The following is an 18,131-nucleotide window of genomic DNA, read 5'->3' as shown; positions in this document are numbered from 1 at the left end:
GATCTTAGTCAATATAATGCTTAGATTAAAACGGGAGCAAATATTATATATCCATCAAACATGAATTTGTATTTTGTATTTTGCGGTCTTCTTGATAGCTGGTAATTTAAAAGAGTGCCCTCATAATCGTAACTACCACTCAATTCATTATTCCAAATTTTAATCTCATATATATTTCAAGTTTCAGAACTTTTATTAGGTACTGTAATCCCATGTGGATTTGTATGTGTAAAGGTGATATCGCTTTCAAGTGGCCGTGGGAATAGGTTAGCCCTTAAAAGATCATTAACACCACATGTTTTTACACAAATTCATTGAACATCAAGAACACCGCAACAAATTCATGGACAACATTGCTGTGCGATCAGAATAGGAACAGTGTGGGGACGGTAACAGGATACAGGGATGGTTACGTATCATTGTAAGATTGCCGAATCTAATAATCGGATTGGACATATTAAATTTGTTTTTTGTTTTTATTGAATATTGAAGTCAGTTTCATCAGATTTTGCTGATACGATTCCTGAATTATTAGCCACTACCACAGTTCGTCTTATATTTTTTTATTGCAACAAATAATCACTTCATGATATCATCCGAATGAAGAATTAACCATGTGATGCAGGATGTAAGCAATTTAAATTTTAAAACGAGTTTTAATTATCAACAATTTTATAGCAATTTCAAGGATCAAATGAAGACAGTTATTAGGGAGAATTATAAATTTAAATGAAAAACAAAGAACAAGAAAATTTACTTATGAAAATTAGAAATCTTAAAATACAATTTTGAGATTTAAATAATACCATCTAATTAAAATGATGTGAATTATGATAGGGTGGTACCACTCATTCTTTGTATCCCCTAAGTTTATAAAATTAAACTTACACATGTTTATAATTTTAAAATAATTATATATGTAGTGTATTTTCATATGGTTTCGCCTACCTATTTATGAGTTGACCAATCATTTATAAGCTAACCAATTGTGTGTGTGTGGAATTGATGAGGAAAGGGTTTCTAAATGTATTAAAATATGATATGTGGTAACTGATGCACATCCTTATAAAAACATCACCTAAGATATAGAATTGAGTGTACAAGTTTGAAATATATAACATTATTTATTAGAAAATTGTTGCATGAAATTTAATTTTTCGAATATAAATTGTGAGTATAATTAGACGGGCATGAAGTATATACTTTTAGTACAAATTTTTTTAATTAACTTATTCCTGTGTTAGTACTGCAACAAGCTAATTAATGAATTTATAAATAGAAACTTGCTTGATTAATAAGATAAATCTTTAGTGAAATATAGAAACGGTTTTACTGAATTGCGTTATTACTGATTGTTTCTCATTAAATTACGATGAAATCGGCTTATAGATCTCATATCACATCCTACTTCGGCACATTTTTCCAAAATTATACATAAATCTCTTCCGCTTCTCTTTCTTCATGCTATAATAAATTTCATCTATAGAGCTCGGAGCAGAGGAAAAATGAAAGCAATAGAAACGTCTGATGCATCACTAAGAGGCCAAGCTGAAATATGGCAACACATGTTCAGCTTTGCAGACTCGATGGCCTTAAAGTGTGCAGTTGAACTCCGCATAGCTGACATTATTAACTCACACGGCGGCTCTATCACCTTGTCTCAAATAGCTTCGTCCATTGGATCAACCTCCCCAAATATCTCCTACCTCTCACGCGTCATGAGACTACTCGTCCGCAATAAAATCTTTGCTGCAAATCATGACTCCAAGGGTGGAGAAACCCTCTACGGGCTGACCCCCTCATCAAGATGGCTTTTACGTGACTCTGAGCTAAGTCTTGCACCAATGATATTAATGGAGAATCATCCATGGCTAATGGCTCCCTGGCACTGTTTTAGCCAGTGTGTGAAAGAAGGTGGTATCGCCTTTAAGGTGGCTCATGGCAAAGAGATTTGGGACTTTGCGTTACAGAATCCTGAATTTAACAAGCTCTTCAACGATGGTATGGCATGTACGACCAAGATCATTTCCAGGGCGATTATATCAGGATACAAAGATGGGTTTAGTAGCATTGGATCGTTGGTGGATGTAGGAGGTGGAATCGGAGAAATGTTATCTGAAATTGTGAAATCGTATCCACATATTAAAGGCATCAACTTTGATTTGCCTCATGTCATCGCCACAGCACCCAAGTATGATGGAATCTCTCATGTTGAAGGTGATATGTTTAAAGCTGCTCCTCAAGCTGATGCTGTTATAATGAAGGTAATTAATTAATCGCTTTGCTATATAAATGTTATTATATTTGCGTTACACATATATACTGCAGACTATGGTGATGCTATATAAATGTTATTATATTAGCCGAACTTGTACAATGTTGCATGGTTTCCTCACACATAATTTTACATAAAATACTCGGTTTAATTTACTGTTGATTAATTGGTAAAATTTTCTCTACAGTGGATATTGCATGACTGGAGCGATGAAGACTGTGTGAAGATTTTAAGAAATTGTAAAGAAGCAATTCCAGAAAAAACAGGAAAGGTTATAATAGTTGACGTTGTTTTACGACCTGATGGGAATGGAATTTTTGATGAGACGGGATTGGTATTCGATCTACTGATGCTTGCACATACCACTGGCGGAAGGGAAAGGACTGAACAAGAATGGAAGAAATTATTGGAGGAAGGAGGATTCCCTCGCTACAATATCATTAACATTCCGGCTTTCCCATTCATTATTGAGGCCTTTCCTCAGTAATTGCATTAATGTCAGTTTAAAATATTATTTTTAGGTTTTGGAGCGGGTTTCTCTTAATTTTTAGTTTTCTACGTCGTTGCGTGATCATACAATAAAAAATCGAATGACCCAAAGACCAAATGTGTCATGTCCTATTCCTAGCATTGAAGGATGAATACAAGCCCCAGCCTCCACGTAGTAAATATAAAAGGAGCAATGTTAAGCTATATTTTTAATTTTATTATGGGCGAACGACAAGTTCTCACCTGAAAAGTTTCCAAACGACATAGTCTCACTCATCCATCCAATTTCACCGTTAATTTCTACTGCAGAAGAACATAATGGTAAATTCAGTTTATTTCGATTATTTATTTTCTTTTAAAAATTTTGGTAACCTAACAAGATGCTTCACTAATCTTCCAACATCATTTGATGAGTGCTTTCTCAATTGATTCACAATCCTCTTGATATTAGTCTCCAGTAATTCAACTCAAATTATCATCAAGTTTTGAACTTCAATCACTGAACAAACAAGAACAAAAACCAAAATCTTCCCATAAAAAAATTAACTTTAAAGCTTTGAATGTTATATCCATGTCTGCCAAACTTTGAAGCAGATCAATCAGAGAATCTTCAAACTGAAAATAAAAAACAAAACTAAACTCGTTTCATAAAAACAAAAACTTGAAATGAAGAAAAAAACCAGGTCAAGATCTTCGAGATGTTCTTTAATTTCAAGAATTCTTTTTTGTTTATCATCCAACAAACTGCCATAAGGATCCACATCATCATCATCATCACCATGATCATGATCGCCAACTGAACGAGGTGTGTAAGGTGACACGTGGCCTTTATTCAAGCCTTCATGTTCAATCTCCTTCTCAATCTTAATGTCAACTCAATTAATCCGATTATCTCCCCCACCACCGAAGTCACAGTTTCAACACCGCTTGGAAATACACGTGGTCGCTTAGTCACCTCTTCTCGTGAGCAAAACCCAACCCCCACACACCACCAAACTTCAATTCCTTCTCAACAAAATCACCACAACACACAACAATCATCAATCAAGAAAAATCATACCAAAAAAGCAATCAAACAATCAAATCTTCCCTCGGTCAACTTGGCTTTGACTTAGTTTGGTCGACAAATGAAGCTTCTTGACCGGACAGATCAAGCTGACATGTGTCTCTTGTGTCGTGCCTTTGACCAACGCAAGAGCCTCAGGTGTCAGCTAGATCTGGCCAGCAGCAGCCACCACAAGAGAGAAAGAAAAGATAGGAAGAGAAGAAAAAGGAAAGGGGAGAGGAGAGAAAAAGAAGCAAAAAAAGAAAAGAGAAGGGGAAGAGAGAAAGTGGCATGGTGCGATTGCGAGAGGAAAGCGAAAAAAAAAAAGAAAAGGAAAATGACATGATTATCCTTTAATTGTATTTTAAAATTACCATTCTATCATTTTGCATTTGAAATTAATAGAGTAATTGTATGGATGGGTGGAAACTATCGTTTTGAAACCTTTTGGTTGGAAACTTCTTGTTAGGCCAAACCTTGGGTGCGAATTTGTCGTTAACCTTTTTATTATTGTCAAAAATTAAACTTATAGTTTCAAATTAAAACTCACCATTCTCCTAACCTATATAACATAGCTATTTTGGATTCAGCTCACGTCGAATATATATAACTTAAATTTAAAATTTCATTAATTTTTGGAGTAATGCTATACTCACAACCTTTTCTCATAAACTTTCTCTCACAACTTCAACGTGACAGCTCGCAATTGATCAACCCCAATTCATCAGGTGAGACTCAAGTGAGACCCATTACGAACTGATCAATTGCAAGCTGCCATGTCGAAGTTGTGAAAAGAGATTTTGGGTGTAGCATTTTCCTAATTTTAGTTGTCCCAATTTGCATGATTACCACTGTAACCGCGCCAATTGAAATTAATGTAATTACTTGCATTAGGTCGCAATAAATGAGAGACACCGAAATATAATACTCCCACCTCTCATAATTTTTTTTTTTAAAATATCACTAATACATCCCATGATTCAATTTTTTTAATGACGGTAACAGGATACAGGGATGGGTTACGTATCTTATTGTAAGATTGCCGATCTAATAATCGGATTGGACATATTAAATTTGTTTTTTTTGTTTTATTGAATTATTGAGTCAGTTTCATCAGATTTTGCTGATACGATCCTGAATTATTACCACACACACAGTGTCCTTATATTTTTTATTGCAACAAATAATCACTTCAATGATATCACCGACATGAGAATTAACCATGTGATGCAGATGTAAGCTTTAAATTTTAAACACGAGTTTTAATTATCACAATTTAATGCAATTTCAAGGATCAAATGAAGACAGTTTTAGAGGGAGAATTATAAATTTAAATGAAACAAAGAACAAGAAAATTTACTTTGAAAATTAGAAATCTTAAAAATACAATTTTGAGATTTAAATAATACCATCTAATTAAAAATGATGTGAATTGATATGGTGGTACCACTCATTCTTGTTCCCTAAGTTTATTAAAATTAAACTTAACACATGTTTTTAATTTTAAAAATATTAATATATGTACGTGTATTTTCATATGGGTTTCGCCTACCTATTTATGAGTGACCAATCCATTTATCTAACCAATTGTGTGTGTGTGGAAATTGATGAGGAAAGTGTTTCTAAATGTATTAATAATATGATAATGTGGTAACTGATGCACATCCTTATAAAAACATCACCTAAGATAAGAATTGAGTGTACAAGTTTGAAATATATAACATTATTATTATGAAATGTTGCATGAAAATTTAATTTTTCGAATTAAATTGTGAGTATAATAGACGGGCATGAAGTATATACTTTTAGTACAATTTTTTTAATTAACTTATTCCTGTGTTAATACTGCAACAAGCTAATTAATGAATTTATAATAAAACTTGCTTGATTAATAGAAATCTTTAGTAAATATAGAAACGTTTTACTGAATTGCGTTTTCACTGATGTTTTTCTCATTAAATTACATGAAATCGGCTTAAGATCTCATATCACATCCTACTTCGCACATTTTTCCAAAATTATACATAAATCTCTTCCCCTTCTTTTCTTCATGCTATCTAAATTTCACTATAGAGCTCGGAGCAGAGGAAAAATGAAAGCAATAGAAACGTCTGATGCATCACTAGAGGCCAAGCTGAAATATGGCAACACATGTTCAGCTTTGCAGACTCGATGGCCTTAAAGTGTGCAGTGAACTCCGCATAGCTGACATTATTAACTCACACGGCGGCTCTATCACCTTGTCTCAAATAGCTTCGTCCATTGGTCAACCTCCCAAATATCTCCTACCCTCACGCGTCATGAGACTACTCGTCCGCAATAAAATCTTTGCTGCAAATCATGACTCCAGGGTGGAGAACCCCTCTACGGGCTGACCCCCTCATCAAGATGGCTTTTACGTGACTCTGAGCAAGTCTTGCACCAATGATATTAATGGAGAAATCATCCATGGCTAATGGCTCCCTGGCACTGTTTTAGCCAGTGTGTGAAAGAAGGTGGTATCGCCTTTAAGGTGCCTCATGGCAAAGAGATTTGGGACTTTGCGTTACAGAATCCTGAATTTAACAAGCTCTTCAACGATGGTATGGCATGTACGACCAAGATCATTTCCAGGGCGATTATCAGGATCAAGATGGGTTTAGTAGCATTGGATCGTTGGTGGATGTAGGAGGTGGAATCGGAGAAATGTTATCTGAAATTGTGAAATCGTATCCACATATTAAAGGCATCAACTTTGATTTGCCTCATGTCATCGCCAGCACCCAAGTATGATGATCTCTCATGTTGAAGGTGATATGTTTAAAGCTGCTCCTCAAGCTGATGCTGTTATATAAAGGTATTAATTAATCGCTTTGCTATATAAATGTTATTATATTTGCGTATGTCACAATAATGCATGAGATTAAAAAAGGTATCCAATTGTTTTCTAAAGAATTATAAATTTAAAACTGATTTTAACTTCTCTTATTAGGGGTTGCGGTTTTATTTCTCTTGAAAACTTACTGTTTTTCGCCAGGACTTATCCGGTATGTCTCCTACTCTGTTGTATGGCTACTGTAAGAAATTATATAATTAGTATTTTTTCTTTCCTTTTCATTTTTGCTGAACTCTTGGTATACTATTCTGTTTCTTTTCAGCTGTATGGATGTCTAAATTTTTGCAGAAATGAGTTATCCTTGATACTAATTGTATAAACATTCAAATGAAGGCATCTTTTCGTAGGTTGTTGTTCAAGCAAGATGGGAATCGAGCAACTTGGGAATACCCATTTGCTGTTGCTGGCATTAATGTGTCATTTATGTTAATTCAGATGTTGGATTTATTCTCAGGTTTGTTAACAAATTCTTTAGTGTCTGGTATCACATTCAGTTGTTTGGCCTTTCAGAGTCTGAAAAGTAAGAAGATTCACTGGCAAAGGTGTTTGGTTATTAAATCAAATTGTTTTGTCAAAAGTGGACATGATCATACCATTTCATCTATAAATTTGAGTTTTTTCCATTTTTTCCTTAGAACTCCTCGTTTGCTGAAATTATTTTTTCAATTTGATAAAAAATCTTTCTTTATTTTCTCTTTGCTGCCATCTAAACTTGTTAACACCTCACATAATGCACTTGTTTATGTAAAACTCAAATGTTTTGATTTAGCAGGCTGCCCAAATATTTTGTAATCTTTTTCTCATAGATATTATTTCTTTGAGGCCTGCTATTATTAGTACTGTCAACGATAGCAGCACCCAGAACAGCAGAAAAGTTTTGAATGTCTTGCTTCCTTTGGACCAATAGTTATCAAGTTTGAATATGAAATCCTTCATTTTATACATAAAATCTGTAGGGAAAAAAGTTTAATTGTTTTCTATCTTTCTTTTTATGTTTTTTTTTTGCAGATAAACCAAGATGTCTTCCAGGAATCAATTTTATTAGAATATTAGGAGGTAAAAGGATTTCAACTCCAAATACTTTATGCTCAAGTATCATAGTATTTCTTAAACTGCTTATGACTTTCCAATTTACAAGTTCTTTAGCTCATGATTTGAATGTTCTCAATTGCAGAAGACGAACAAGCCTTTGATGTATTATACTGTATAGCTTTTGAAATGATGGATGCTCAGTGGCTGGCAATGCATGCTTCCTATATGGAGTTTAATGTATTTTCTCTCTCTCTCTCTCTCTCACAAGCACACACTTATGGAAGATATTTGAATATCTCAATACTGCGAGTATACTTGTTATTTTGGATACTACATTTGCTGATAATATGTTACTTGTAGCTACTGAACCTTTTCTTTCATTTTACATGTTAATAATACTATTTGATGGCATTATATATAGGACTAGGTGATACCGAGTTCAAATATGCTCCTGATGTTAAATCAGTTAGTGTTTTCTTTATGTGTCCTATACTATTTTCCATTCCTGCAGGAGGTTATAAAAGTAACCCGGAGGCAATTGGAGAGAGAACTTTCTTTGGAAGATGTTCATCGGATACAAGATTTACCGGCATACAACCTGTTATACCAGTAACCTTTTCTTCCGCAACTCTTCAAACCCACAAAAAGTTACCATGGACAGTTTGCAATGAATCTAAATATTTTGATCCAAAGACCTATCTGGGAAGAACTCCTCTGGGACACCATGTTTCTGAGGTTTTTACCACTGATATTTGTACAGCACATGGACCCTGCTCAAGATAACATAGTTTTGTGGATCAATTTGGCAGTGAACCCTGAAAAGTCTAGACCGACTGCAGCTAAATTTTTCAGATTGATATAGTGCTTCTAATCTATTATCAAAGAATTTTGGCGTTTATGTGGCTACCAGTGGGAACTAGAAGACAATGTAAAAGATCAATTGATAGTCACCCATTTCGGGTTGCAGTTTCCAGGTAATGACAATTAGGATTTCTGTCATTACAATTTTTTAAGACAAATTCTGCAGAAAGATTAGATGATTCAGATTATGCAGTGGAGATCTTAGTCAATATAATGCTTAGATTAAAACGGGAGCAAATGTGTTATATATCCATCAAACATGAATTTGTATTTTGTATTTTGCGGCTTTTCTTGATAGCTGGTAATTTAAAAGAGTGTCCTCATAATCGTAACTACCACTCAATTATCATTATTCCAAATTTTAATCTCATATATATTTCAATTTTCAAAACTTTTATTAGGTACTGTAATCCCATGTGGATTTCTATTTGTTAAAGGTGATATTGCTTTCAAGTGGCCGTGGGAATAGGTTAGGCCTTTAAAAGATCATTAACACCACATGTTTTTACACAAATTCATTGATAACATCAAGAACACCGCAACAAATTCATGGACAACATTGCTTGTGCGATCAGAATAGGAACAAGTGTGGGGGACGGTAACAGGATACAGGGATGGGTTACGTATCATTATTGTAAGATTGCCGAATCTAATAATCGGATTGGACATATTAAATTTGTTTTTTTTGTTTTATTGAATTATTGAAGTCAGTTTCATCAGATTTTGCTGATACGATTCCTGAATTATTAGCCACTACACACAGTATCCTTATATTTTTTTATTGCAACAAATAATCACTTCAATGATATCATCCGACATGAAGAATTAACCATGTGAAGCAGGATGTAAGCAATTTAAATTTTAAACACGAGTTTTAATTATCAACAATTTATATGCAATTTCAAGGATCAAATGAAGACAGTTATTAGAGGGAGAATTATAAATTTAAATGAAAAACAAAGAACAAGAAAATTTACTTATGAAAATTAGAAATCTTAAAAATAAAATTTTGAGATTTAAATAATACCATCTAATTAAAAATGATGTGAATTATGATAGGGTGGTACCACTCATTCTTTGTATCCCCTAAGTTTATTAAAATTAAACTTCACACTTGTTTATAATTTTAAAAATAATTAATATATGTATATGTATTTTTATATGGGTTCTGTCTATCTATTTATGAGCTGACCAACTCATTTATGAGCTAACCAATTTTGTATGTGTGTGGAAATTGACGAGGAAAGTGATTTCTAAAATGTATTTTTATGTGGGCTTTGCTCTACCTATTTATGAACTGATGTGTGTGTGTGTGTGTGTGTGTGTGTGTGTGTGTAAAAATTGATAAGGAAAGTGATTTCTAAAATGTATTTTGATATGGGTTTCGTCCACTCATTTATAAGCTAATCATTTACGAGCTTGACATGTGGAGGGCTGTGAAATTGAGTTTTGCGCTTAACATTGCTGATTTTCATAATGATAATAAGTCAAACTGTTTGTGGACAACTTTTTTTCTGCAGTATAATTACAAGATTAATGATATGATGATGTGGTAACTGATGCACATCCTTATAAAAACATCACCTAAGATATAGAATTGAGTGTACAAGTTTGAAATATATAACATTATTTATTATAAAAATATGCTGCATGAAAATTTAATTTTTCAAATTTAAATTGAGTATAATTAGACGGGCATGAAGTATATACTTTTAGTACAAATTTTTTTAATTAACTTATTCCTGTGTTAGTACTGCAACAAGCTAATTAATGAATTTATAAATAGAAACTTGCTTGATTAATAAGATAAATCTTTAGTGAAATATAGAAACGGTTTTACTGAATTGCGTTATCACTGATTGTTTCTCATTAAATTACGATGAAATCGGCTTATAGATCTCATATCACATCCTACTTCAGCACATTTTTCCAAAATTATACATAAATCTCTTCCGCTTCTCTTTCTTCATGCTATAATAAATTTCATCTATAGAGCTCGGAGCAGAGGAAAAATGAAAGCAATAGAAACGTCTGATGCATCACTAAGAGGCCAAGCTGAAATATGGCAACACATGTTCAGCTTTGCAGACTCGATGGCCTTAAAGTGTGCAGTTGAACTCCGCATAGCTGACATTATTAACTCACACGGCGGCTCTATCACCTTGTCCCAAATAGCTTCGTCCATTGGATCATCCTCCCCAAATATCTCCTACCTCTCACGCGTCATGAGACTACTCGTCCGCAGAAAAATCTTTGCTGCAAATCATGACTCCAGGGGTGGAGAAACCCTCTACGGGTTGACCCACTCATCAAGATGGCTTTTACGTGACTCTGAGCTAAGTCTTGCACCAATGATATTAATGGAGAATCATCCATGGCTAATGGCTCCCTGGCACTGTTTTAGCCAGTGTGTGAAAGAAGGTGGTATCGCCTTTAAGGTGGCTCATGGCAAAGAGATTTGGGACTTTGCGTTACAGAATCCTGAATTTAACAAGCTCTTCAACGATGGTATGGCATGTACGACCAAGATCATTTCCAGGGCGATTATATCAGGATACAAAGATGGGTTTAGTAGCATTGGATCGTTGGTGGATGTAGGAGGTGGAATCGGAGAAATGTTATCTGAAATTGTGAAATCGTATCCACATATTAAAGGCATCAACTTTGATTTGCCTCATGTCATCGCCACAGCACCCAAGTATGATGGAATCTCTCATGTTGAAGGTGATATGTTTAAAGCTGCTCCTCAAGCTGATGCTGTTATAATGAAGGTAATTAATTAATCGCTTTGCTATATAAATGTTATTATATTTGCGTTACACATATATACTGCAGACTATGGTGATGCTATATAAATGTTATTATATTAGCCGAACTTGTACAATGTTGCATGGTTTCCTCACACATAATTTTACATAAAATACTCGGTTTAATTTACTGTTGATTAATTGGTAAAATTTTCTCTACAGTGGATATTGCATGACTGGAGCGATGAAGACTGTGTGAAGATTTTAAGAAATTGTAAAGAAGCAATTCCAGAAAAAACAGGAAAGGTTATAATAGTTGACGTTGTTTTACGACCTGATGGGAGTGGAATTTTTGATGAGACGGGATTGGTATTCGATCTACTGATGCTTGCACATACCACTGGCGGAAGGGAAAGGACTGAACAAGAATGGAAGAAATTATTGGAGGAAGGAGGATTCCCTCGCTACAATATCATTAACATTCCGGCTTTCCCATTCATTATTGAGGCCTTTCCTCAGTAATTGCATTAATGTCAGTTTAAAATATTATTTTTAGGTTTTGAAGTGGGCTTCTCTTAATTTTTAGTTTTCTACGTCGTTGCGTGATCATACAATAAAAAATCGAATGACCCAAAGACCAAATGTGTCATGTCCTATTTCTAGCATTGAAGGATGAATACAAGCCGCAGCCTCCACGTAGTAAATATAAAAGGACCAATGTTAAGCTATATTTTTAATTTTATTATGGGCGAACGACAATTTCTCACCTGAAAAGTTTCAAAATGACATAGTCTCACTCATCCATCCAATTTCACCGTTAATTTCAACTGCAGAAGAATATAATGGTAAATTCAGTTTATTTCGATTTTTTACCTAACAAGATGCTTCACTAATCTTCTGACATCATTTGATGAGTGCTTTCTCAATTGATTCACAATCCTCCCGATCTTAGTCTCCAGTAATTACAACTCAAATTATCATCAAGTTTTGAACTTTAATCACTGAACAAACAAGAACAAAAACCAAAATCTTCCCATAAAAAAATTAACTTTAAAGCTTTGAATGTTATATCCATGTCTGCCAAACTTTGAAGCAGATCAATTAGAGAATCTTCAAACTAAAAATCAAAAACAAAACCAAACTCGTTTCATAAAAATAAAAACTTGAAATGAAGAAAATTTTTTTTTAAAGAAACCAGATCAAGATCTTCGAGATGTTCTTTAATTTCAAGAATTCTTTTTTGTTCATCATCCAACAAACTGCCATAAGGATCCACATCATCATCATCATCATCATCATCATGATCATGATCATGACCACCAACTAAATGAGGCGTCTAGGGTGACACGTGGCCTTTATTCTAGCCTTCATGTTCAATCTCCTTCCCAATCTTAATGTCAACTCAATTAATCCGATTATCTCCCCCACCACCGAAGTCACAGTTTCAACACCGCCTAGAAATACACGTGGTCGCTTAGTCACCTCTTCCCGTGAGCAAAACCCAACCCCCACACACCACCAAACTTAAATTCCTTCTCAACAAAATCACCACAGCACACAACAATCATCAATCAAGAAAAATCATACCAAAAAAGCAATCAAACAATCAAATCTTCTCCCGGTCAACTTGGATTTGACTCAGTTTGGTCGACATATGAAGCTTCTTGACCGGACAGATCAAGCCGACATGTGTCTCTTGTGTCGCGCCTTTGACCAACGCAAGGGCCTCAGGTGTCGGCTAGATCTGGCCAGCAGCAGCCACCGCAAGAGAGAAAGAAAAGATAAGAAGAGAAGAAAAAGGAAAGGGAAGAGAAGAGAAGAGAGAAAAAGAAGCAAGAAAAGAAAAGAGAAGGGGAAGAGACAAAGCGGTTTGGTGCGATTGCGAGAGGAAAGCGAAAAAAAAAAAGAAAAGGAAAATGATATAATTATCCTTTAATTGTATTTTAAAATTACCACTATATCCTTCTGCATTTGAAATTAATGGAGTAATTGTATGGATGGGTGGGAACTGTCGTTTTGAAACTTTTCTGTTGGAAACTTCTTGTTAGGCCAAACCTTGGGTGCGAATTTGTCGTTCACCCTTTTATTATTATCAAAAATTAAACTTATAGTTTCAAATTAAAACTCACCATTCACCTAACCTATATAACATAGCTGTTTTGGATTCAGCTCACGCCGAATATATATAACTTAAATTTAAAATTTCATTAATTTTTGAAGTAATGCTACACTCACAAGTCACAACATTTTCTCACAACTTCGACGTGGCAGTTTGTAATTGATCAACCCTAATTCATCAGATGGGACCCAGGTGAGACTCATTACGAGCTGACCAATTGCGAGCTGTCATGTTGGAGTTGTTAGAGAAAATTTGTGAGAAGAGACTGTGGGTGTAACATTTTCCTAATCTTAGTTGTCTCAATTTGCATGATTACCACTGTAACCGTGCCAATTGAAATTAACGTAATTACTTGAGATACCGAAATATAATACTCCCACCTCTCATAATTTTTTTTTTTTTTTTTAAATATCACTAATACATCCCATGATTCAATTTTTTTTAATGTTAGGATCAAATTTTGTTTTTTGTTTTTTTTTTACTTTACTCCATCTTTAGGGTTTATTGTGCAATGCCCTCATTGCGAAACTGCATCATGAAACTCCTAAATCTTGCTTTTAAATTGCCAGAGCGCATGTTCGGGTTTCCAACTAGTTTCACAATCCGCTAAACCCTTTCATTTCACTACATACTCAAACATTAATTCTCTAACTTCTCAAACATCTTATAACCCTTTTTTTTTTTTTTATAATACATACATACATACATACATACATATAAACATAGTCAGGATTTGTAGCGAGTGGGTCCAAAACATCTAAGTTAAAAAATTTACAATAAAAAATTTATTAAAATCTCAAATCTTATAACTTAGGCTTTTCAAAATTTAGGAATTTAATCTTCCAATTTCAAACCCATTTTATTAAACTCAACAAAAACCTATTCATGATCTTTCATAAATTAAAATAGCAACAAAAAAAAAAAAAAAAAAAGCCTAAAATCTTATAAATTAGGTTTTTTTAAAAATTTATACTAATCCAATAAAATTCAACTCATAAACTAATGAAAACTCATCAAATCCAACTCTAAATATCAAGCAATTACAATATATCAAAATTAATTTAATAACTAACAAAAATTTATTGAACCCAATTTAAAACAACAATTAATTAACACATACTTCAACATAAACAAGATTAAGTTGAAACTTACATCAAAATCTAGGAATTTATTTTTTCAATTTTAAACTTGTTAGGGCCAAAAATCGTCTTGAGTCTGACGAGGCCCACTAACGAAATAAACACGTCACGGCCCAAGGCCTTAGCCCAATCCCGATTGGGCTTACACTTAAAATCACCTTGTGAACTACACACTCTATGAGTTGGGCTATCCTATAAGTTAAGCTAAATTGGGTTTCAGCCCATTAGCCTACAACAGTCCATAAATAGGAAATCATAATCATATTCTATTTCCTCTTCTGCTGAGATTCCTAATTTTACTCAAACTATTAAACTTAATCTGATAAAGTCAAGAAATTATATTTCTTTCTTGATAGAGATTATCTCCCAAAAGAGGACTCAGTGTTCTACTAGAATTCAAACCTCTTGGGTTCACTATAAAATCAGAGGCTTGCCCTCTCATTGGGGGGAATCTCCCATAGTCAATCTACACTACTCAAAACCATCTATTTACTCTTAAAGTTCTTGCTCCCAAGAACCCGACGCCTCCACTATAGTCCTAGCTTCCGACAAGACTCCTGGTAATTCTTTATCTTTTTAATTCTTGTCAAATAATCTCTTTCAGCCTTACTGACTTGAGCGTTGGAGTGCCTACGGCAAAAACAACCTCGGTATTTTCCGGAAGCTTCACGCTTGTCCTTTCATGTGTGCAGGTCTAGCGGATTGTCAGTGGCCTCAACCTCATGAGATCAGACCCTATTTTCATGACGGTAGATTTTTTGCATCTACAGTTTGACACCCACCGTGGGGCCCTGACAATCATCCATCCACAAACGATTTGCAACATGAGAGGAGGCACAAAACTCCCTTTGACTGACATCAAAGTTCCATCACAATAAGAAATATTTTTTTTCTCTACTTTTCTTCATTTGTTTTATTCATTCACATATCATATTATATTTGTTCAACATGAAACAAAGTATTATGAAGCGTTAAGAATCGTCTCCCGTGTTTATTATTTGTTCATGCGCTACTTTAAAACTTTGAGCACCTAATACACATCTCTCCTCCCTCATTAAATTTATTAGGTTGTGCCTGACATTAGAGAAGCTACTTGAGGAAGGCCTTGATGTTTGTTTTAGAGGCTAAAATTTTAAAAGGGCCTGGTGTTTCAACAAATAAAAGCTTGGCAGCCAGCACGGCTTTCCTGCCATCTCTTGTATCATATCAGCCTGACTGTTTTCCTCCAAAACCCTACTCTGTCACGCTAATCACACTGTACCGAGTGACTTATTTCTCTCCTCCAACAACACAACCTAACCCAACTGCCCTTCTCACCAGTAAGCCTTTCTTAAGAAACCATTTCCACATCTCAATGCTTCTCATTACTCATCCAACGTTTCCAGAGTAAAATCACATTTGTAGTCTTCTTAGTATCTGGTACGCAGTTATCTGTTATGCTGCCTCCCTAGACCCAATCATAAGGAAAGGAAAAATTGATCCTTTTTATAAAATTATGCAATTAGAATCGTTTCTGTTAACTCAGGCATCCACTGACAAAAAGGCTTTTCCACCGATTGACACGAGTCTTTCCTAAGATTTGTAACGGGCATTTTTAAACTCTTTTTTCATATCTCCTTCACTCTCAACTCTCCATTCTGTTTTGCTCAACATGAATGCACTTTCCCTTTTCCTTTTCTACTTCTTCAGATTAACAATGCTTTTGCCGGAGCCGATCATGGCACTTCATACACCATGCCACGGACTGATTTCTTCCACCCCTTCCTTATCAACATATAACGCTAACCACTTCTTCTCGCCGTCTCCTTCACCATCAACGTTGATTTCTGCCCCAATTTACTGAGAATTCCAGTTCAAATCCATTCACCATCACTTCTTCTCGCCGTCCCCTTCACCATCGACAGTAGTTTCTACTCCAGTTTGTAGAACATTCCAGTCAAAACCCGTTCACAACCGCTGGCCATTTTCTCACGACACTCTACCAGTCACCGACCCAAATCTCCCACGACTCTGCTTGGCAAACATGAAGCTAACCGACTTAGCCACAAACAAGCTACCTCAAGCTCGCTTGGCTACTCTCGAGTTAGTCACTAGTATGCTAAGACCTCTTATTAGAGCCTCACGATATGACTCTTCACTCGGCTCGACAAAAGTGCACTCTTGTGTCTGGAAGACCACCAACTTTCACAGCCAAATAAAAGACTCCTGCTTGCTTCCAACCAGCTTCACTTGGCTACATGAGATGTCAAACTCATCAGTCGGTAAGCATCCTCCATTCGGCATCTCAAGAAGAGTCAAGCAAAAGGTATTTCTCATTACAACTCAACATATGTCAAGCACCACAACATGACAAGTACTGTAGACACTCCTATTCGACCAACATCTCTCACTGGCAACGTGAGCCAAGTCAACTTGTATGGAGCATTCAACATGTGATGCAACTGCTTGTTTGAATTTCTTACATTTCTCAACATGGGGGACATTACTCGCTCCAATATGATGGACGAATGGTTTTTGTACGGTTGGAATTCCCCATTTGGTTTAACCATCTCCATTTGGCTCATCCACTCCATTAGTATTTTCTCTCTCTTTAACCTATTACTCATATGCTTTATTATATACGCACACCATGCTGCCATGCATATTATTTCTCCCTATGACTTATTCGGTTGACTTAGTTTACTATTGATAAATGTGCTCCACGCATGTCATTCTTCCATTTAAGTTTTATTTTTCATTTGGTCTTACACAAGCATGAATCACTTCTCCATTCAGCCATGAGTTTGTTTGACTTATTACTTCTCCATATTAGCATATTCTTAATTTGGTCTACTGTTACACATGCATGCCATTACTTTTCTTATTCAATTTATTGTGGATAGCAGTACACCATGCAGGATACCATATGAAGTTGTTTTAAATCGTCTACTGTGATCACCGTTAATCGGCCCAGACCGATTTATTGATTTACACCTTTGATCGGCCTAGACTGATTCATAAGTTTATGCTTTCTATCGGCCGAGACCGATTCATAAGTTTACACCTTCGATTGGCCCAGACCGATGCATAAGTGTACACCTTCGGTCCAGACCGATTCATAAGTTTATGCCTTCGATCGGCCTAGACCGATTCATAAGTTTACGCCTTCGATCAACCCAGGCCGATTCATAAGTTTACACCTTCGATCGGCCCAGACCGATCCATAACTTTAGCCTAGACCGATCCATAAGTTTACACCTTCGATCGGCCTAGACCAATGCATAAGTCTACACCTCAGATCGGCTGTCGAACCGATCGTCACGGCCACAAAATAAAACCTAAATATCATAGTTAGCAATAAGTAGGGTCGAATCCACAGAGAGCAAGACTAATGACCTAATGTATATTTGAGTTAACGAAAGAGAAATTGGCAAAATGATTGATTAAAACTAAGGAAACTAATTAATTCCAGGAAATTAAAAGCATCAAATAAATTGCTAACTAAAACACAATATTAAAAGCGTTGCCGCTACGGGTTTGATTTGACTCAAGAACAACTCTCACAATTCC

The 18,131-nt window shown here is 35.2% G+C and overlaps 4 protein-coding genes and 1 pseudogene across 4 annotated transcripts; 4 read left to right on the top strand and 1 right to left on the bottom strand.

Moving 5' to 3' along the window:
• Positions 1 to 1,355: 1,355 nt before the first annotated feature.
• Positions 1,356 to 2,784, top strand: LOC116131446 ((R,S)-reticuline 7-O-methyltransferase-like). Its single transcript, XM_031417101.1, has 2 exons — positions 1,356 to 2,264; positions 2,463 to 2,784. The coding sequence occupies exons 1-2, from the start codon at positions 1,506 to 1,508 to the stop codon at positions 2,760 to 2,762; spliced, it is 1,059 nt and encodes a 352-aa protein (XP_031272961.1). The 5' UTR covers positions 1,356 to 1,505; the 3' UTR covers positions 2,763 to 2,784.
• Positions 2,785 to 3,891: 1,107 nt separating this feature from the next.
• LOC116131380 lies at positions 3,892 to 6,643 on the top strand (annotated as a pseudogene).
• A 58-nt stretch (positions 6,644 to 6,701) lies between these two features.
• Positions 6,702 to 8,908, top strand: LOC116131379 (ELMO domain-containing protein C-like). The gene is made up of 6 exons (XM_031417028.1): positions 6,702 to 6,730; positions 6,781 to 6,835; positions 7,018 to 7,138; positions 7,693 to 7,740; positions 7,859 to 7,953; positions 8,228 to 8,908. Exons 1-6 carry the CDS (start codon positions 6,702 to 6,704, stop codon positions 8,327 to 8,329), a joined length of 450 nt encoding a protein of 149 aa, XP_031272888.1. The 3' UTR covers positions 8,330 to 8,908.
• A 1,597-nt stretch (positions 8,909 to 10,505) lies between these two features.
• LOC116131460 ((R,S)-reticuline 7-O-methyltransferase-like) lies at positions 10,506 to 11,959 on the top strand. Its single transcript, XM_031417111.1, has 2 exons — positions 10,506 to 11,348; positions 11,547 to 11,959. The coding sequence occupies exons 1-2, from the start codon at positions 10,590 to 10,592 to the stop codon at positions 11,844 to 11,846; spliced, it is 1,059 nt and encodes a 352-aa protein (XP_031272971.1). The 5' UTR covers positions 10,506 to 10,589; the 3' UTR covers positions 11,847 to 11,959.
• A 63-nt stretch (positions 11,960 to 12,022) lies between these two features.
• Positions 12,023 to 17,155, bottom strand: LOC116131378. The gene is made up of 4 exons (XM_031417027.1): positions 16,940 to 17,155; positions 12,520 to 12,660; positions 12,374 to 12,441; positions 12,023 to 12,281 (listed from the first exon to the last, which is right to left on the bottom strand). Exons 1-4 carry the CDS (start codon positions 17,153 to 17,155, stop codon positions 12,194 to 12,196), a joined length of 513 nt encoding a protein of 170 aa, XP_031272887.1. The 3' UTR covers positions 12,023 to 12,193.
• Between the last annotated feature and the right edge of the window lie 976 nt (positions 17,156 to 18,131).

Source organism: Pistacia vera, unplaced genomic scaffold (genome assembly GCF_008641045.1).
Source record: "Pistacia vera cultivar Batoury unplaced genomic scaffold, PisVer_v2 Contig233, whole genome shotgun sequence".
In the NCBI taxonomy this organism is placed as follows: Eukaryota; Viridiplantae; Streptophyta; class Magnoliopsida; order Sapindales; family Anacardiaceae; genus Pistacia; species Pistacia vera.
This window is presented reverse-complemented; position numbering and strand designations above follow the sequence as displayed.

Coding starts and splice junctions, on each gene's coding strand:
- LOC116131446 (XM_031417101.1), top strand. CDS start 1,506: ATGAAAGCAATAGAAACGTCTGATGCATCACTAAGAGGCCAAGCTGAA. Junction 2,265..2,462: donor CTGATGCTGTTATAATGAAG/GTAATTAATTAA, acceptor TTTTCTCTACAG/TGGATATTGCATGACTGGAG.
- LOC116131379 (XM_031417028.1), top strand. CDS start 6,702: ATGCATGAGATTAAAAAAGGTATCCAATT. Junction 6,731..6,780: donor ATTAAAAAAGGTATCCAATT/GTTTTCTAAAGA, acceptor TTCTCTTATTAG/GGGTTGCGGTTTTATTTCTC. Junction 6,836..7,017: donor TTTTCGCCAGGACTTATCCG/GTATGTCTCCTA, acceptor ATTCAAATGAAG/GCATCTTTTCGTAGGTTGTT.
- LOC116131460 (XM_031417111.1), top strand. CDS start 10,590: ATGAAAGCAATAGAAACGTCTGATGCATCACTAAGAGGCCAAGCTGAA. Junction 11,349..11,546: donor CTGATGCTGTTATAATGAAG/GTAATTAATTAA, acceptor TTTTCTCTACAG/TGGATATTGCATGACTGGAG.
- LOC116131378 (XM_031417027.1), bottom strand. CDS start 17,155: ATGGAGTGGATGAGCCAAATGGAGATGGTTAAACCAAATGGGGAATTC. Junction 12,442..12,519: donor ATCTCGAAGATCTTGATCTG/GTTTCTTTAAAA, acceptor TTTGATTTTTAG/TTTGAAGATTCTCTAATTGA. Junction 12,282..12,373: donor ATAACATTCAAAGCTTTAAA/GTTAATTTTTTT, acceptor GTTGTAATTACT/GGAGACTAAGATCGGGAGGA.